This window comes from Atheta coriaria, unplaced genomic scaffold (assembly GCF_025399875.1).
Source record: "Atheta coriaria isolate IRGN ID8LTWV9N9 unplaced genomic scaffold, Caltech_Dcor_3.1 hic_scaffold_6_pilon, whole genome shotgun sequence".
NCBI classification, from domain to species: Eukaryota; Metazoa; Arthropoda; class Insecta; order Coleoptera; family Staphylinidae; genus Dalotia; species Dalotia coriaria.
This window is the reverse complement of record NW_027045448.1, coordinates 6,731,596-6,751,830: the sequence shown is the minus strand read 5'-3', so window position 1 is coordinate 6,751,830 and position 20,235 is coordinate 6,731,596. Positions and strand designations below refer to the sequence as shown.

At 39.9% G+C, this 20,235-nt stretch overlaps 6 protein-coding genes across 8 annotated transcripts; 3 read left to right on the top strand and 3 right to left on the bottom strand.

Annotated features, from left to right (window-relative positions):
• Positions 1-10: 10 nt before the first annotated feature.
• LOC135793837 (uncharacterized) lies at positions 11-3,485 on the top strand. Its single transcript, XM_065304948.1, has 5 exons — positions 11-417; positions 2,251-2,436; positions 2,498-2,649; positions 2,711-2,956; positions 3,021-3,485. The coding sequence occupies exons 2-5, from the start codon at positions 2,290-2,292 to the stop codon at positions 3,301-3,303; spliced, it is 828 nt and encodes a 275-aa protein (XP_065161020.1). The 5' UTR covers positions 11-417; positions 2,251-2,289; the 3' UTR covers positions 3,304-3,485.
• On the bottom strand, positions 3,421-6,330 carry LOC135793836 (WD repeat-containing protein 75-like). The gene is given in 8 exon segments (XM_065304947.1): positions 3,421-3,934; positions 4,000-4,172; positions 4,250-4,615; positions 4,667-4,821; positions 4,879-5,063; positions 5,123-5,445; positions 5,448-6,103; positions 6,160-6,330. Coding segments are annotated over 8 exon segments (2,382 nt in total). The 5' UTR covers positions 6,246-6,330; the 3' UTR covers positions 3,421-3,496.
• A 121-nt stretch (positions 6,331-6,451) lies between these two features.
• On the bottom strand, positions 6,452-14,942 carry LOC135793235 (inositol polyphosphate-4-phosphatase type I A-like). Of its 2 annotated transcripts, none has more exons than XM_065304118.1 (8): positions 14,501-14,942; positions 13,441-13,576; positions 11,901-12,074; positions 11,167-11,834; positions 9,577-9,779; positions 9,142-9,486; positions 7,187-9,082; positions 6,452-6,836 (listed from the first exon to the last, which is right to left on the bottom strand). In XM_065304118.1, exons 2-8 carry the CDS (start codon positions 13,556-13,558, stop codon positions 6,704-6,706), a joined length of 3,537 nt encoding a protein of 1,178 aa, XP_065160190.1. In that variant the 5' UTR covers positions 13,559-13,576; positions 14,501-14,942; the 3' UTR covers positions 6,452-6,703. The 2 variants fall into 2 exon arrangements, with proteins under 2 accessions (XP_065160190.1, XP_065160191.1); XM_065304119.1 differs by having other exon boundaries at positions 14,505-14,942.
• Positions 10,178-11,168, top strand: LOC135793239 (uncharacterized). Of its 2 annotated transcripts, none has more exons than XM_065304123.1 (2): positions 10,178-10,309; positions 10,380-11,168. In XM_065304123.1, exons 1-2 carry the CDS (start codon positions 10,262-10,264, stop codon positions 10,947-10,949), a joined length of 618 nt encoding a protein of 205 aa, XP_065160195.1. In that variant the 5' UTR covers positions 10,178-10,261; the 3' UTR covers positions 10,950-11,168. The 2 variants fall into 2 exon arrangements, with proteins under 2 accessions (XP_065160195.1, XP_065160196.1); XM_065304124.1 differs by having other exon boundaries at positions 10,247-10,306.
• Positions 14,943-14,980: 38 nt separating the features above from the next.
• LOC135793238 (nitric oxide synthase-interacting protein homolog) lies at positions 14,981-16,440 on the top strand. The gene is made up of 4 exons (XM_065304121.1): positions 14,981-15,494; positions 15,562-16,086; positions 16,145-16,253; positions 16,308-16,440. Exons 1-4 carry the CDS (start codon positions 15,319-15,321, stop codon positions 16,377-16,379), a joined length of 882 nt encoding a protein of 293 aa, XP_065160193.1. The 5' UTR covers positions 14,981-15,318; the 3' UTR covers positions 16,380-16,440.
• On the bottom strand, positions 16,401-17,620 carry LOC135793237 (alpha-ketoglutarate-dependent dioxygenase alkB homolog 4-like). Its single transcript, XM_065304120.1, has one exon. It carries the CDS (start codon positions 17,335-17,337, stop codon positions 16,432-16,434), a length of 906 nt encoding a protein of 301 aa, XP_065160192.1. The 5' UTR covers positions 17,338-17,620; the 3' UTR covers positions 16,401-16,431.
• Between the last annotated feature and the right edge of the window lie 2,615 nt (positions 17,621-20,235).

Here is a 20,235-nt window from a genome sequence, read left to right as displayed (position 1 = left end):
GCTGCGATCCGGTGGACTCCATCTCCTCTAACGCCGGATTCATTCAGCAGCAACCTCAATGCAAAACTACTCTCTGCAGGTCTGCAGCCTTCGCTCGTTCGCTCCTACGCCAGTCGTCGCTCGATGTTCGACTCGCACACCTCGCGTTACTCAGAAATCTGCATCGCGCGTTTCACAATTCGTACTCGAGTACCGTGTGGGTGTCCAGCATTAAAATCACCTAATACGACCGATAAATCCTCGCAGAGAATGGCCTAAGTGTTGTCCAAGAAAACCTGCAATCAAACAAGAATCAATGATCACAAACATAAATTCATACATTTTGGATTAAAAAGTGAGAGTCGATCTGAACTTGCCGTGCAAACCTTGTGCGTTGTGTGAGTGTACATTCCCGCTTCCTCTAAACGAGCAATCATGGTAAGTCTGTGCGACGCAGAAGAGTCTGCAAGACTTAAATGATCGGCATCTTTGGTATCTTCTTTTGTGCTTTGTCAGACAATGGCATAGAAAACAAGCAAACGAACTAAATTTGCGCCGCGGCAAACAGAAAAAAAGTCATCAATATAACAGCTAACAGGACTACCTCGTACTATGAAAGGCGCAAAAATTTTGAGTAAAATATTAAATGAATGAAAATATTTAACAGGTGCAAACAAGCAACACTTGAATTCAGTACTCAATGTTCACCTTGAGCTAGTAAACAAGCGCAACGCAGAGGTGTGTTTTACATTACCACGCACAGCTTCAAACAAACAACTCCAAAACTAATTGTTGCAAAACAGTCATTCAATTATTTACAGTACGTGTTTTTCTGCGTTACGTCGCGGCATCTTTTTCAAAGATATCTTGATAGTGAAGAAATAAAACTCACCACGACTTGTTAGAGATTCTTTTCCGCCGGATGGAAACACACCGATGACGAGGAGACGCGGCGACCACGGCGGTCGTTTGTCCATCCGTGCGTTGCGATTCGCGTTCGTGCGCGCGCGATCGCGTCGCAATAATTCACGATCGCCATGAAGAGTCGAGACGTGACCCTGAAATCGTTCCGTTTGGCGATCCTTCATCCTTCATTACTTGTTATACCTTAGTGTCTATTCAAAATGGCGACGATGTCAACCTACAATTTATACAAAACCGCAGCTGTTGGATAATGACATAACGACATAAATAATGCATACTTATGTGTTGTGGGCGTTCATTTTTTAGTTAAATCCGCATAACTTGTTTGATATTTGGGCACCGCACGTCCACTTTCGTTTTTTTCGCTCCGTCTCGCCGACCATTGTACATATATGTATATGTAGGCAACGCGCAAAGGCACAAATTTATTCTTTATTCCCATGGCTATATAAGACCATGGAACGCTTTCACTTCTCGAGCATCGCTACATCGCCATCATCATCATCGGCTTCCAACTTCCAATGACAATGTGTGCATCTCGAGACTTAATGTTAGCAAATTGTTGCAACAGGGAAAAACAATAGAAAAGAACGCGGATTATTCTAATTAAACTTAAGTTATTTCCACATAAGTTAATTATGACAACATTAGGAAATTGGGAATAAATTTTGTTGAAATCAGTCACGCAGAACCGCATTTCGTAAGACGATTGTCAATTGTTTAACTATACACTGTGCACACCAACTGACCATACGTCTGCCTGCAAATGGCGTCGTCGATAAATAAATGTTGACCTAAAATGTCTGCAACAATGTGTCAGAGCGATGGAAACGTCAAAATGATGTCATATATTCGTTGTTATGCACATGCTACAACATGTAATAAATTACATTCATGTTTATGCAGCCGCCTTTTCTTAAGAACTCAACTCGAGAAGCATCGTAAACACAAACCCAAACCGAAACAGAAGCACAGCGGTTGTGCGCTGCGCCAGAGATGACATTAAAATTACCTGCGCGTGTGTGCACGCCTGGTAATTTAAGTTCGTCGTCTTTAATTTTAATACGCTACATAATTACACGCGCTCGGTGCTCAACAGTTGTGACGGGGACATTATGTCGAAGCAGTTAGAAAACATATGCGTACCGTTTCCGTTTGAACTTTGTTAGAATCTTTTAAACACTCAAATTTTGGTGACGTTTTTCTGAGCGCTATTGTTTTTCTTTTCAAATCAAACATTGTTCAAATGTTTTATCTGCTACACGTATTGTTAGCCAATTGTTTTATTGTATTACTACGTACCTATGCAGCACACATGTGCTTACCTTTGTTCCGTTGTGTTTTCAGTAGGTAGGCCAGTTGCCAGCGTTTGCGTGACGATCAACAATGGTGAAGCGCATCAACAAGAATCACTACGTCGCGACGCAGCGCCATACGGACTCGCCGACACCCGTTCATGTAGCCCGCAGCGTCTACTCCGACGGCGAGGAAAGTCAACGAGCGCCATCGGAGCGCACCCTATCAGAATACACAGTATGACGTTATTTACCAGCTCTTACATTAGGTTATGTTGTTTACACATGAATCCTTACAGCCGTACACGGTGGTGAACGAACGAAGGTATTTAAATGCACGCAATCCACCGCCGCGGGCTTCTTCAGCACTAAGTAGACACAGTGCCGGTTACGACAATGGCAGTGATATCTACGTCACGAGCGGCGCATATAAATCACCCTCGGAAATCAGGTGCGAGAATATCCTAACAATTACAACCAATGAATTAACATGAAATTATTTAAATTTTTAGCCGAAGTAGGGGCGCGCCAAGTCACTATTCTTATCGCAGCGCGCGTGCACCGTCGATTGCCAGTACCGCAAAAACACGCAACTCACGGAAAGCAGGCGTGACGATAGAGACTATGGCGGCGCCTAACCCCTTCTGTCCCAACATCAAGGGCATGTGCTGTCTGATGCTTCTCCTAAATTTAGGCATTATCCTGGTGACACTTGGCTTCGTCATCGTAATACAGTTTTTCGAGCCAGCATACGTATGGTACGCCACTATATACACTTACAACTAGTGAACGCAAATAATTAATTTTTCTGTTGTTTAAAAGGTTTTTGGGAATTGTTTTCTTGATCTTCGGTTTTCTCACGTTGATTGGCAGTTTAATATACTGCGTGGTAGTGTGCCGGGATGCAAAACGGCCGGACGAGATTCACCCCGAAGATTTATACTGGACCCACCATTGGCAGAAGTCCTTTGGGACTGTTCCGCCCTCTGAAGTACACTACAAAACAAGCGAGAAATATGCCGACGATCGGTACTCGGATCGATATTCTGTGAGCAAGCTGAGTGGAAAATATTCCAACTCACACTCGCGCAACGGACGATACTAACGTACTCTTCAATCGAACAAATTAATACGTAATAGTAATTAATTCTGTGGGATGAAAGGACATAAAGTGACTCTATAGTCTATCGACTAATATGATTTCATATTGTAAAACAAAATGTAAATGTGTTTTTTTTTATTGTAATTAACTTGTAATTATTAAATTAATAGACGACTAAACGCCTACCTTATGTATTCTAGGTCAACATTGATGTCCAAGTAACAGGTTCCAAAGCGATTTTAGACAGATCCTCAGCTAAATCATCAACGATAATATTTTTACCAATTTTCTTCAATTCCGACTGATTGTTCCCCAATTGTTTTAAGTCGTCATTTGTGTCCAAATCAGTTGTTTGTTTAGGCTTCTCATAAATCATTGAATTAATTATTGCGTGCGCAATCATTCGCATTGGCACCATAGTGTGTATAGATCCTTCAAGAAGGTCGTCCAGCTTGGAATTTGATAACTTTTGGGTGAAATTGTGGACGACTTGTGAAGCCTTCTCCCCACCAGATTTTAACGCTGGCGTTAGGTGACTGAATGCGCTTTGCGTTTCAGTCTCGTTGAAAAGGAAATGCATAGGTTCCAACATGCCATCGTCAAAGTCGGACGAAGTATCAAAACAATGCAATTCCTGTGAAGCAATCATTGCATATGTTTATTTATGTTATAAAACTTATAACAAACCGTATCATTTACCTTATTAGTGTCTATTATGTAGAGTTGTGTCTTATCATACCAGTTTTGTTGCTTACGATGACTATACACGCGTCCAGTAGGAACCAAAATGGCCGCCATGACAGCCTTTCCATCATCAACTAATTCTTCGTGTACGTACAGCGGAGTTTCACATTGAGGTTCAAAAATAAACACTAATCACAAATAAAAAATAATACAATACAAATTATACCAGCATATATAAATACACTAATTAAACCAGAACACTTACATTTATTATTCTGCGTGATGGCCCCCATGTGAGCACTCATTGGATTCGTAACCAAATGCGTCACTCTCAAAGGCACTGTCCACATCATCGACAACGTTAATAAATTCCACACACTGAGACGTTTCTTACTAGCAGCAACAACTAAATGACATTGTGTGCTTGTGCCGAATGCAATATGTTCAATAAGTTCGGAATAAGTTGAGTGCAACAATGAGCACTTAAGTGCAATTGTTTCAGGCAACCATGTTGTCAAAATGTTCTCAAATGCGACTGCCAACAGTGAGCCATCATGCGAGAACGCCATAGTTGTGGGAATCATGTTACGATAGAAACCAGAACTTGCACAACGCCAAGAGAATCCTTTAGCTAAATCAAACTAGGATGACAAATCGTTTAAAACAAAAGAATCACACTTACTGTAAACACTTGTGACATCCACAAGTTGCCAAACTTTGAAAAACCCATCCTCGCCAAGTGTAACCAAACGATAGTCCTCTTTACTCGACGGCTGAAACTTCAAGTCCAAAACTTTGCCTTCATGCGCATACTCCACGTTTGTATTTAACTGAAAACTATTTAGGCCAAGTTAAAGGTTTAGTTAAGTATAATAGGTTTACTTTACAAATTACCTTTGCTTTGCTTCATTAAAATTCCAAAACTTTAATCTGCCTTCGAAAAACGCACCATCGTCGTTGCGTTCCTCAATGGTCGCCATCCACCGGCCATTTTTGGAAATTGCGAGCGCTTTAATGTTTGTATTTTCAATTTGGACGTCTCTTTCATTGGTAATTCTATTCATACCAACTACATCCAACTAAGCAACACAACAAAAACAAAATAACAAATAAAATAAATAAAAAAGCAGTAACTTACATTATATAAAAGTTGTTTGTTATGCGGCGAATAGAATTGCAAATGACCAACAGTGCCATTTAACACCAACGCACGAGTTTTCGAATCCCAGTGAATTCCAGCAGGAAATTCATCCCCAAGAATCAATTCTTGTATAATAGAAACTGGATTAAATTGCATATCAACGATATGAATTGCGTTGTCTTTGCTCGCTACCGCAAGATACAAATTCTCAGGTGCTATCCCAACTTGCTGAATGCAATTTGACATGCGTGGTAGAAAACCTTTCCTCGTTGAATCGTCCACAGTCCATTTTACCAACACGCATTCATCAGCACCGCTAAAAATGTTGTCCCCGAAGACGAAAAACAAATCGTATTCACTGGTAGCGTATGCCAATGGAACACCGCTTGTGTATAATATCCGAATAAGTTTTGCCATAGCACAATGCGACCTGTATCGTCACCTGTTAAAACTGCAGATTCGCTCGGATGCGCCGCAATTGCTGTGAATTTTCGTTTCGCTATCTTTATCTTAACCTGCTGCGACTTTTCGTTTTCAATGTTATCTATGAATAATTTTCGACCGGAAATCAACGCAATGAAATTGGCACCTATTGCTAATTTACAGTTTTTGCTATTTTTATAAACTAATGACATAGGATGCAGTTTATAAGTATCAAAGTGGAATAATCCAGTGCTGAGCTGTCCATTATTGTTTACCCACACCAGAAATGCTCTATATTTTCCAGAATGTTCAAAAGGTTGAAAAAACCTCACTTGATTAATATCCAAATGAATATGTTTCACTTTTAGGCCATTTGATGCTTTCCAGCATGTAATGTTACCATCAACAGTGCATACAGCAATGAATTCAGTTGCATCTTGTTGGTATAAGCCAAAATTTACAATGTCTGCTTCAATTCCCTTAAAGTCAACAAAACGTCTGCCGGTTTTCGTTGTATAACTACACAATCGTCGCAAACTCGCAATAAAAACGAATCTAAAGCAATATTATTGTAAATTTATAAGTTAATAATTTAATTGACAAAAGCTTACTGTGAATCCTTAGAAAATACAGGTGCATGATGCACAAAAGACTCGCCATCAACGTATTTAAGTTTTAATTCAGCGTCTTTAATCATTTTAAAGCTTTTCCGGCATAATAACACGAAACTAAAACCACTGTATGCCACAGAATGAAAACTGTTGAGGTTATAAACTACACACGTGCGTTATTTTGAAAGGTCGATTAGTTTAACATAGGCAACTATATTTGCACTATACTATTTGTGATCAAACGTAAAGCGAAAGATTTAAATTGGTTTGATAAGAAAATAAACACAATTCGTAGTTTGGTAATCTCTATTTCAGTTTATGGATTGTCCTAAACATTATCTACCATAATTAGTAATAAGAGAGTTTGGTTTTTCGTGTAAATAAATATAGAACGCTATAAATATAAATATTCAAAGTAAAATTTCGAAAAGTGAATAACAATAGTTATATAGTTGACTAAGGTCGTAATTGGCACCTTGGAATTTAAGTAAAAACGAATAGCAATCATACACACACGGATGCCACACTTGACTGAGGTAATCTCCTAGGTGGCCGCCGAACCGTACGTTCCGGCCGGCGGGCGGTAGCACCGCGGCAACGACAACAGTTGCAGCGTGTTAAAGGCGTACTTTCGCACGTTGATGTTCTTCATGGTGTTCTCCCTGCGACAGCCTTCACTGTAAATTAGACCATCACCGAATTTAATTTGCATAATTAACACAGCGCATCAATTAATTAACAACTTAAATCCCAGAGCGACCGCTGTCGAAAAGTGAAAAGTAGAGCAAATAAAATAAACACGTTTAGAATCAAAACGCGTGTCCATAAAAAGTTGATTGATTAAAACGTTCCAAAACACTAATAAAAAAATTAGAAAGTCATAAATTAACCTGGTCACTCAGTAATATCAGTATAACCCAAAAAATTGAAAACACGACAACAAATTTAAATTAAGCGTGAATAGAGAGATTGATGGTGATGGATCGCATTTTTCGAAAGATTAAAGAGATGATTAAATCTAAATTACCTGCGAATGCAATCCAGCGCTCTCTGGAATTCATGCTCTGCCAAGTGATACTCTTCAGCCAGAATGTGGCATTGTTCCAGTGTGACGCCCATTCCCGTCCTGTCTTTGGCACTCTTGCAACTCGTGAAGCGTAAGCCACGCATCTGGCGACATATTTGCGCGGACAAATGCAAAATCTCCACGTTCTTCGACTTATCACTATGCACCGATATCTTTAGCATCTCCATCAGTGTAGATAATGGTCGCACATGCGCCGCGCTAGATGTCGCCCTACCATGATACAATGGCGTCTCCGGCATGTTTAACTTCCGGTACCTTAAATAATACTCGTTCAACCGTTCAAAGTTGTCACAATTCGAGCGCTCTTGAGGTTTCGTCGCGCCCACGCTCTCCGCCCACGTAGCACGTTCGTTGATACCAATATTAAAGAACACCGGAGTCACGTGGAAGGTCAAACTCATTCGGCTGGGTATCAGCGAGTAAAGCGAATCAGGTACGGGCAGCGACACGGTAAGCGCGTTGCGATTACCTGTAACCTTAGGCATCAATTGTGGTTCGCCGGCACCGCTTGCCGGGATGGGTGAACGCACAAGAATAAACATCACCGTGCGCAGATCTTCAATCGCAACCGACATATCGCCCCACATGTCGATCTCGTTGCCGTGGTAACTCAACAACCCTTCGAAGCAGGCCAATGGACCCAGGGTACTTAAGCAGGTGACAAACGCGGGGTCTGGTTTTTGGCACCATAGGCGTGTCATTAACGCCGCTACTAAGGAAGTCAACGCTTGCGAGAAGCAAACGTCCCGTCGATATCTTACATTACAAACCCTCTGCGCAGATTTGGGTTCCTCTTGCACGCGAAACACGGAATGCGTTAGTCGTGCAGTTTTAAGTAAACCGTCCATAGCCTGACGAAGCTTTTTCATGCTGGGCCGCAACTCTCCGACCCAATCAGCGATTTTGGTGAGGTCAAGACCATCCGTAAACTTATTACCATTCCGGATGACATTCTTCCGAAGGTCCTGAGAAGGATCCGCAGTACCATTCGGTTGATTAGTGATCACAGCCTTTTTGGTTTGATTCTGCCGGAGACGCACGGCTGGGGATCCGCATCGCCCGCAGAGAAACTTCACCTTGCTCACCAGACACATAACGCTTGCTTCAATATTCAGCTGGGTAAGGTCCCAAGGTTCTGGCTCATCTGTCGGCTTGTAGTAATTCGCCGACGGTGAACTACACATAACATGCGTATCTAGAAAGGTTCTACCGTTATCATTCCTCCTATCGTCATCGGATCCTCCCAGTACTAGCGAAGATGTGATGTTATCGTTGTGGTCCTCGCAATCGGGAAAAATTACAAAATTGCACTCGTCCGGAGTTTGCATATTGGAGCAAAGGCTTCTTACGCCCTCGCTGGTATTCAACAAACTCCGGTCAACTTTCTCCATGTTCCACATATTCTCCATTGGCGTACAAGGAGTTGCGAAGTCATCAAGATCCGGACTCTTCAGATCAAGTGTCAATTGTTGTGTGATGCGTTTGAAGGGCGAAAGTGTCAGGGGGCGCTCAACGGAAAAGTCTTCACAAACACCCGAATCTTGATCGGTTGATACTAGCTTGTACTCTTCGATAAAACCTAACGCCTCCTCCACCAATCCGCTATCCCATAGGCCTAAAAGTATCCGCGTCTTCTTCACCATATCGTCGCAGATCGGTAACATGCCTATGGTCTGCTTGTCGCGTGCGAGCCGCATGAGTTGGCGCATTCCTTCAACAACATCTTTGCGCAATTGCTTGATGGCCTGAATGGCGTCGTGCGCCATCGAAATCTTTGTACTAATCTGATCATTCGAATTCGACTTGATCGGCGATTCTTTTAATTGTTGAACGAGCCTAAACACACAGAAAATCATTCAATTACCCAAATGGCATTACCCAATGTATTGGCTTACTTTATGAGTCCACCATTTTTAGATTTGTGCGAGTGTGCAGTAAATGCGCCCACAGTGATCCAGTCGTAGAACCCGGCCTTGTTAAGCGTATCATTGTGCACCCACATGCGTTGCAGATGCAGGTTGACCGGAGCAAACTCAAGACTCCTGTCGGATTTTCGCGAGCTCGCTTTAAATAGCGACCCTTTATGCGCCTGGAGATTTTCGCGTGCTTGCGAATACAATCGCAATAGATGCAAGTGCCGATCAAGTAACTCTACCTGTCTCGAATGCCACGGTTCTCTTAATTCGCCCATACCGGCCACTTCTTGCAGCAACTCCTTCTCTTGATGGATCCAGACACTCCTACATAAACATCATAATTCGCGTTTAATTATCGTTCTACAAAAATTCTAGACCGGATATTAAATGTACATAAAAAACCAAATCGCTTACAACAACTGCTGCGGAAAGGCAAAGCATAGCTTGCTTTCGGCCATTAGTTCATGCACGCAGATATCTCCACCAAGGCCCGAATGAAATCTGTATGTTTGCACAAAGGGCGATGCGTAGAGGAGTTTCAATTCGGCCTGACTAGGCAGCCGCATCTTGGCGCCCAGTCGCGGCGGCAACGACTGCGAACGACGATGGGACATCACCTAGAAAAGAGCAAAAAAGTGAAAGGCCTATCCATCAACGCATCATTTATTGACCGCGGTCGATAATTTAATATTCGGCGATCAGGATCACGCGTCAAAAACCAGAGCACTACGCAAGAAGACGTAAAAAGCGCCTAAATCTAACGGTTAATTACATACATAGCGCAGGCCGTATTATTACAGCGGGGCTAATCTGTGTTAAGAGCGCACGGACTAAAGAGTCGTCGATATGAGAGATAAAAAGAGAAAATATCAAAACGCAGAACAATTAGTGAATAAACGAGTCGTTCGTCAGTCGGAAGCTAGTCCAATGGCGACACGTAATGCGTACACGGAATTATGATTCTAATTATGTACCGGGAGCACTTTTCGAGTTAGGCGCGTTTTCAAACAAGAGCGCTCAGTCGCGATTCGTCGCTCGTCAGTGATCCACTGTTTTAGACCGTAACTAGTGCAAAAAAATACAAATAAAAATAAAAACAATGTCAGTGCGAATTTTATTAATTATTATGCTACTATATTCATCGGTAGTAAGTTTTTTAAATTTTATTACAAAAACAATTTTTTAATCAATTATATTATTTTTACACATTAAACTAGGACGTGTCTTGGGCAAGAAAGGATAATTTAAAACACGTGTTCCTAAAGGATACTCCACAGAAACAAGAATTGGTTGATAAATTCCTGGACCTTATTGAAGCATCCTGGGATTATATCATGCAAATACTCTACTATAAAGCAAACCTGTTAGGTTTGGACAAGGAGCGCGAAGGATCCGATCACATTATAATGGAATCACCAATCAAACTCTTCCATTCCTTTCCGGGATGGTGGATGATGCGCGATTTTTACATGGGATTCATGGACGTTATTTTCGAGGACGTTGAAGAAGAAGTGCGTCCACATCATAATCAGCATCAAAATCATCAACAACACGGCGGGCATCATCAACATCAACACCAACAACAACAACATGGTCATGGACATCACCAACGCCCTCGTCCTCATGCCCATAGACCCCATCGGCCACAGCAATCAAATGAGAATAATCATATTGGCAGCCATCTTTCTACAATCGGCAGTTTATTGCATCACGGCAGGAGTTTCGAGGAGATGAAGGATAGCGGTTTGCACAAATTGTTGGTCCGTTGGAAATTATGCGACCAGTAAGAATTGCGTGAATAGAACAAAGTGGATAAATAGTCAAAGTGATTCGGCCCCCGAAAATTAGAGCGTGTAACGGACAATTATTAAATTATTAATTGAGTTTTTGTATGTGGTCGCTGGTCGATTATGATAATTTGGTGAAATTACTTTGATTGTTTCACACGAAGTAACAATAATAATTTAATTTATTTATTTATAATAAAAAAATAATTGAACTCACTTGTGGATTGGTTAACATTGGCACTCTGCATGGCGTATGTTCCGTACTGCTGCCGCGATCCTCCGCCTCCAAAGACCACGCACTGATGGTAAGAAACCCGACGGTATTCTGGGAACTGGACATCAACGGAATTCGCAGTCTGGTCGAATCCTGAATGGCACTAAGCAACACAATCGCCGACCCGAGTGGAATCGCCGTGTGTGACACTCGCTCTTTAACATCGAACGCCGTAAAGCGAATCTTTGACTCGCCGGAGAGGCCATCGGAAGACCGGAAACAAACCGTGCACAAAAAGCCTGGATTGCTGCTGCGTTCGATGATTTCGGTACGCGCATACTGCACCCATAGTTTACCCTGCGGCATATGCACGTCCACCACCAACGTGGGATTGGGAGCTAGGCCATTGGCATCACAGAGCAAGTTATCACACGCCAGTGACACCTCGCACAAAGGTAACTCCGAAAGATCAATGGAGTGCGTGCGTTGCAAGCGCCACATGTTGACATCCACATGGGGTTTGTGCGTGCGACGGCGTTCGATGCATTGCCGAAGTGTGTGTAATTCGGCGCGGATGCCTTCATAGCTGGCCGCACGAATGGCGTCCATCCAGCTGATGCGTTCGGTTTCGGAAGAGGCGGCGAGCGATTGACACAAACCACCATCAAATACTAAACATAACATTAAAATCAAACGCTTGTATTATTATGGGAATTGATTTAAAAGGATATAATTACCTAAATAAAAGGGATAGTTGCCTTCAAGGGGTAAAGGGGTTGTAGCCATGGGTGGTTCCAGCCGCACCTGACACTGCTCCAGGACAACCACGCCAATGGGTTCCGACCAAGGGTCTTTGCTTTTAAAGTAGAAGAGAAGATTGCCACGCAGGCGACACCAGCGTTCCAAGCTCACTGCAAAATCGCCACCACATTGGTGAGAGTAGTCCGATTGCACATTGACGCACTAACAATACTGATAACTACAACTATATCACTACATAATAACAACAACAACATTTGCATACAGAGACAAACATTTACATATAAAGAAGCGGAAACCCATTACCAGATGTGTGTTATCCAAAGTTGATTAGTATTAATATTAATTTGGTGAGTAGTGAAACATTAAGAAGCGTTCGTTTTTATTTCCTTAGTTAGCATGTGTGTGATTAGTATTTGTTGTGCGTATTTTGTATGATGTATAGTTCATAGTACCTTTACTCGTTCCCCCCACACAGCTGAGATTACGAAGGCGCTTTTTCTTATTTTGCTACCTCTGCCTGCAAGATTAATGCACATTTGACGAGACAATCACTCGCAACGCTGCGATATAATATTCACATGTGTGTTAATTGTATTCAACGCCAGCAAAATCCGCCGCGTCCAGCTCAAAACCACTTGAAACTAACAAAATTATCGAAGATTATGTACACGACACATATTATTTGAATGCCGACAGAGTTCTCACGCAATCCACTTTAGTTTAAATAAATGACTGCTACAAATAAATGTCCCTTTACTGTTATTTTGATTGTCATGCAGATTTGCTCGTTGAGAACTTTGTCGGCAATTAAAATTGAAATAATTAATGATGAGAATAAAACACCACACACATATTGTGGAATAGAATGCAATGCATCATGCAACATGGTTTATAATAAACATTAAAATAACAATGGCGAATGGCGTCATCGACGCGCATGCTTTCGCAATTAGCATCATTCTCGGGTCGACCCTACACGACATCAAATAGCAATGATACGCATCATGCAAAATGCATTATGCATGCGTTTGATTTTTATTTTCATTCGAGTTCTTTAAATTTCGTGTTCACTGTTTTGTATGGCGAATCAACAATCCGTGACTTTGTAACGTAGGCAACCAACAATGCGTTAATCCAACACTGGTTTAAAACCGAAAGAAATTGATTTCGATAGTTTGAAATCAATTTGACTCACGTGAAGTGCGTAGATTAGCGTGTCATTGATCGCTGGGTTCAAGTTCACGGCCTGTTGTTGCCTGTGAGTTGCTTGAAATCGACTTCGTTTTGCTTGATTGCGGGCACGTAAACAAAAACGAATCGGTTTTCAATCAACTCGACCCGAAACCCCAAACTCAACCGCCGTAAATAGTTACAAGTGGGTTCTTCTCATGTTTTGAGTATGTTTTCCGTGCGTGTTTTTCTTTGGTTGTTGTATATTTATTACATGAGGGGCAATTTGCTAGCGCGGCAGGGGCATTCGGTTGCGGCCGGCGGTCGCATTAATATTCCACTCACCTTCCGACTTCCGAAAGAAGCCCTCCTGTCGCTCGCGGACGCACAGCGCGCCTTCCTTCTCGAACTTGCTGGAGGGCTGCGTGGCGAGCGCCTCCAGCTCCTGCTTGTTGAAGCGCATCTTTTACTTGGAAAACATCTGCAATAGCAAAGAAAAACAGTCATTTCAATGACCAGATAGCATAATGCGTGCGTTATCATATCGCGATTTGTCATTCATTATTTATTACAGGAATAAATTCGATGACAGTGTGCGAAAGAGAGTGGGAGTTGTTTATGTCGTTGGAAACTAATTTTCACACGTTTATTTTTGTCGCTGGACTTGTTGGCGCTCATTTTCCCATCATGGCCACCGGATAATGATTGATGATGTTTGCACTGACGCAAATGCAATTCGCGCGCGCACTTTTGTACGTGTATTACTCAATCGAAATAAATTACAAAACGTTATCGCGCGCGTTATTCGCAATCGCCTTATCTTGGCGATAATTTTTAAGTATGTGCATAATTCACAATTAGTTAACGCTATGTTGACACGAAAAATTTACATTTTTGTGCGTAACAAATGTTGGATATTTCAATTGTTTGCTTTCCTTTTAGCTGAAAACTGCAAACTTTGCGACGTGCGGTGTGCACATTGTGTTCTGAGCAAACATCATATTGATTTAGAAAAGCGCGATTAAAATTTCATGCGAGTGGCCACACATTGCACACACATCTCACCGAAATGGGATGGCCCGACCCACACGCTGCAATATTACTTACTCTTCTCGGCTTGCGTCTGTTTTCTCATCTCGCTTCGAGCAAGCAGACATTGCGAGCAATTTCTAGGAGCGGTTCGTTTTATGTAAACCATAAAAACCATGCACCTCAATACATATTTTTGAATATTTAATATTCATTTGTGTGTTTTGTTTTCATTTGATTCTCTCGACATTGTTTTGTTTAATAACAAATGTAGACGTGAGCACTGCGCCAAAACGTGTATACGCTTATCTGCGCGTCAAGATGATGTATATTCGCGTATTTGGGCGAGATTGTAGTGTAATAACTTCATATTCACCTGCCATAAATTCGTTGCAAAATCTCTCCCTAGCTGCGGATATTTCCTCTTCACGTCATCTCCGGCTGTATTGCCCTCGAATTCGATACTTTGCGATGATTTATGAGTCCCCTGGCGAGGATGGAAGAAGAAGAAGACGTTGCTGGTTCATCGCGCGCACATTTGTGCTATTTAATTACGATGTTGATGATGGGAAACACTGCCCGTCGGAGTGTAACGTCAACACCACCTTCACCTTCGTGCTTCGTGCGTTCGCGTGCCAGGTGAACGCGAACCTAACGAGGATTCTAGCGGCAAGCGGCCGCTGCACTCGTTGCACTTCCGCGCCGCACTGTGCAGCTATGCAGGTTGTGCGGGTCTCAGCGCTGTTTCGACCCGAACGAAATGCAGCTTGCGAGTTGCGAGTTAAAGTCCTGTAAGCCGCGCAAGTCGTCAGCACGAACGGGCAGGTAGACACCGACTGACAAGCAAAACGCGCGAGCAGCAGATTTCTAAGTGGGGAGTCGCAATGGATATTCATCTGCTACATTTTAGTATTGTATTATTTAATCTTTAAATGTCATACGTTAGCCTATTTTCATATAAACATGTAGCAACTGGTTTATAATTTTCTAAATTCTATTTTGTTCTTGGCATATATTTAAACTTAAGTTAAAGAAAACAAGATTTTAAAAATGATGTCTTCTGTACAATCAATAACCTTGCCCCTAGAATGCAAGCAACCCAATATACACAAATAATTAACCCAACCTCAAACAAAAATACAAACGCAGATATTCCAAACGTAAATTTTTCTTGGCTTTTAATAATTTAATACAATGACGCGACATGCACGTAATTGCACTGCGGGTGCGGTTTACACCTACCACGAGAAGAAAAAAGACGCTGCGGCTTCCGGTTACGGTACAAACTCGAAGCGATTGGGTAAAGATTCAGTTAAAGATTTTGATTGTTGTTCACTGTCTTTACAACCATGCAGAAACGCAGTTATCACGTAAGTTACTATTCTATCCTAACATTATATACATTAAACAATATATAATGATTTATACAAACATTAGTAAAGATGGTTACCTATTTGATAAAGAAGTTATCCTTCAATACATAATCACAAAGAAGAATGAGTACAGCAGAAAGTTAAAGGAATATGAAAGACTCAAAAAGAAAGAGGATGATGAATTGGAGCAGAAGGTTATGGAAGCCACAGACAAGAAAATCAACAATTTTCTGAACTCTGAGAACAACATTGTGAGTAAACCAATTGATGGCTTCAAAAGTGAGGCTTCCACTAGTTCTGCATCCATTTCAAATATGGAGAATGGAAGGAACAAGGTTCTGCCTAGTTATTGGGTACCAGGTCAACTAAAGGAAGCTGAGAAGCCCAAAGTGGAGAAACCAGATAGTAAAATCCCTTGTCCCATTTCAGGCAAGCCATTGAAAGCTAAAGATTTAATACCTGTTAAATTTACGCCGGTTAAAGATGCCAGTGATAAGAAGTCACTGATTGCGAAAGAAAATCGCTACATGTGTGCGATAACGCATGATATTTTAAGCAATAGCGTTCCGTGCGCTGTTTTAAAACCAACGTAAGTGAACATTATTACTTTATAATTACACAATAAAACAAATAATTAAACTTTACAGTGGGGATGTCGTAACGATGGAATGTATTGAGAAAATAATCAAAAAGGATTGGATTCATCCACTAACCGACCAGAAATTGACGGAAAAAGATATTATAGTGATGCAAAGAGTAAGTTTAAAACACATTCATTACTTAAATAAATAACAAATTGTTTGCTTATAGGGTGGCACTGGATATTCACAAACAAACGAGAAACTTGAAGGTAAACACGAACGACCCGCTCTACAAGTATAAAAGAAAACTTTTTCACATTGATTTATGTAGGTTAGGATTTATTAAATTTAAATTAAAAGAATTCTTTTGCTTTATTAAGCACTTTAAGTCCTTCTTCATAAAATTCACCACCATTTAAATATGGCGGTGTAAATTCTCTATATGCTAAACATATCCTTGTGTTACTAATGTCCTCCCTGAGAACTTGATGCTCCCAGTCATATCTTGGTGCTCCATATAATACCAAAAGTGAACGTCGCGGCATGGGAATTCGAACAATAGGCGCGTTTTCTACTGTTTTTAATTGATAAACACTTTGTTGACCCTCCTGCTCCTTTTTCAACATCACACTTGGATAACTTGCAACTTGATTTAAATTATATCCAGAGGGTTTTGAATTTTCAGTCATAGTCAAGACAGAATCAGCTAATAAATTAACTGTTACAATTCTCTCACCCCAAATCCAACAGTCATCAATGTGTGGATCAATTGATGCACCTCTGGTTGGATCATACTCTAAACTGCATTGTTCAATTGTTTGGAAGTCTTTTAAATAAGCTACATGTTTTAGTTTTTCCTGGATGAATTGCAAACCTTTTGGAAATCCTTTGAAATCACCCAGTTTTAGTTTTTTCTTCTTGAAGTTGCATTTAGGACCAAAGTTCTGCTTTCTTCTTCCACTCTGAGATGCGTCCCAAGGAATGTTTTCAATTTCACTTAAAGCAAGTTGTTCTTCTTCTATGGAGAGAAAGTTTAAGTCAATATACACTCCTGGATAGTCTATTGATGTCCCACTGTGGTTTGGATGTTGTTTATAAAGGTTAAAATCCCAACCAGACCATGCTTTATTGCAATGTGGACAGTAGACATAAGATCCGTTTGTCTTATTCAATATTGGATCTTTTTTTATACCATATTCTTCTTCACAAAGCAGGCAGGTGCGACAACCTTTACATCCACATGGTCTACACGTATCCATTATTTTGTAAATTAAAAGAATATCTTTGAATCGTTGAATAATTTTTAAAGGTTAGTTGAGTCAATAGTCAGCTGTTTGATGTGGCGTTTGGAGGGTACACGACATTTCACCGCCAGACGTTTTCAGCGGACGAAACGGAGAATAGTCTGTCGCGTTTAACAAGTGCAGTGCAACGCGTAACACTGCCCTGTACTATAAATGTGTTTTCTTTGCATTGGATCTACTCCCGCCTGGAATGGTCCTAAACGTGAGTAGCAATTGGAAAACAATTCGTATTTTGCCATCAAATTATCAATGTCTTTGTACATTTTAAAATGTTTGCATCAATTGGCGCTTATGATTATTTCGTACACTGTAAACAACAGCGCACACGTTTTAAAACTAGTTTGGTTATGATCGCCGACAGACACGCATTACTCGTTGTATATTTAGTTTTATGCAGCATTTCCATTCTTGGCTTCATTTTATATATTGCCTTAAATAGTGCCAATGTTGCCCTTTATGATAAACATTTGCACAATCCCAAGTTTCTGTTGGAAAAATATTTAAATCACAGCTCAAATTTAGTGTAGGTATATGGGAAATGCACCGAACATGCATGTTATAACAACAGTTAACTTTTTCAGTTTATAAAGTGTGATTAAATAAAGTTTCACAATTATAAAAATTTCTGTTTGTTTTAGGGCTCTAAAAATCCAATCGGACCTGCCAGGAGAGTGATTCTCGCATCAAATTGTAAGTGTTGTAATTCTTTATTATATTCATAACTTAGTTTTGTGATTTTTATACGCGAAAGCCACAAAAATAGTATTTTGGGTTTAGAGGCATTAATTTTCGTTTGTTCTAGTGATGATATTCGTTATCGAAAATCGGGAAAAAAAATTATCAAGCACCGCACCTTGCCAATTTTTTCTTATGAATTAAAATTTCATCTCTTAGATTTCCGTTTTAACTATCCTATCTTATAGAGAGAGAAGTCCGTAGAATAAGACGCTGCTATCCGATCCTAATTATCTCTTTTAGTTTACGAGATATTCGCGATTGAATAAAATGAGCAAAAATTGAAAAATGTCACTTTTTAGCACTTTTAGTCACGTTTTTTGACCTTTTACTATTGGAAATATGAGTATTTTATATTTTTATCTGATAGAGAATTTTCCAATCTTTCATAATCAGCATTGCGTGGGTTGCAATCTCTTTTAGTTTAAGAGATATTAATTATCAAAAATCGTCGAAAAAAAGTATCAAGCACCCCCCCTTAGCAATTTTTTCTAAAGAATTAAAATTTCATCTTTCAGATTTCCATTTTAACTATCCTATCTGATAGAGAATAGTCCGTACATTAAGACGCTGCGATCAGATCCTATTTATCTCTTTTAGTTTACGAGATATTCGCGATTGAATATAATTGGCAAAAATTGATAAATGTCACTTTTTAGCACTTTTAGTCGCGTTTTTCGACCTTTTACTGTAGGAAATATAATTATTTTATATTTTTATCTGATAGAGAATTTTCCAATCTTTCATAATCAACAATTTGTTGGTAGCTATCGGTTTTAGTTTAAGAGATATTAATTATCAAAAATCGTCGAAAAAAAGTATCAAGCACCCCCCCTTGGCAATTTTTTCTTAAGAATTAAAATTTCATCTTTCAGATTTCCGTTTTAACTATCCTATCTGATAGAGAATAGTCCGTAGATTAAGACGCTGCGATCAGATCCTATTTATCTCTTTTAGTTTACGAGATATTCGCGATTGAATATAATTGGCAAAAATTGATAAATGTCACTTTTTAGCACTTTTAGTCGCGTTTTTCGACCTTTTACTGTGAGAAATATAATTATTTTATATTTTTATCTGATAGACAATTTTCCAATCTTTCATAATCAACAATTCGTTGGTAGCTATCTCTTTTAGTTTAAAAGATATGAATTTTTGAAAATCGTCGAAAAAAAGTATCAAGCACCCCCCCTTGGCAATTTTTTCTTAAGACTTAAAATTTCATCTCTCAGATATCCGTTTTAACTATCCTATCTGATAGAGATTGGTCCGTAGATTAAGACGCTGCGATCAGATCTTATTTATCTCTTTTAGTTTACGAGATATTCGCGATTGAATATAATTGGCAAAAATTGATAAATGTCACTTTTTAGCACTTTTAGTCGCGTTTTTCGACCTTTTACTTTAGGAAATATAATTATTTTATAATTTTATCTGATAGACAATTTTCCAATCTTTCATAATCAACAATTCGTTGGTAGCTATCTCTTTTAGTTTAAAAGATATGAATTTTTGAAAATCGTCGAAAAAAAGTATCAAGCACCCCCCCTTGGCAATTTTTTCTTAAGACTTAAAATTTCATCTCTCAGATTTCCCTTTTAACTATCCTATCTGATAGAGAATGGTCCGTAGATTAAGATGCTGCGATCAGATCTTATTTATCTCTTTTAGTTTACGAGATATTCGCGATTGAATAAAATTGGCAAAATTTGCAAAATGTCACTTTTCAGCACTTTTAGTCGCGTTTTTCGACCTTTTACTGTGAGAAATATAATTATTTTATATTTTTATCTGATAGGGAATTTTACAATCTTTCAGAATCAACAATTCCTTGGTAGCTATCTCTTTTAGTTTAAAAGATATGAATTTTTGAAAATCGTCGAAAAAAAGTATCAAGCACCCCCCCTTGGCAATTTTATCTTAAGACTTAAAATTTCATTTCTCAGATTTCCCTTTTAACTATCCTATCTGATAGAGAATGGTCCGTAGATTAAGACGCTGCGATCAGATCTTATTTATCTCTTTTAGTTTACGAGATATTCGCGATTGAATAAAATTGGCAAAATTTGTAAAATGTCACTTTTTAGCACTTTTAGTCGCGTTTTTCGACCTTTTACT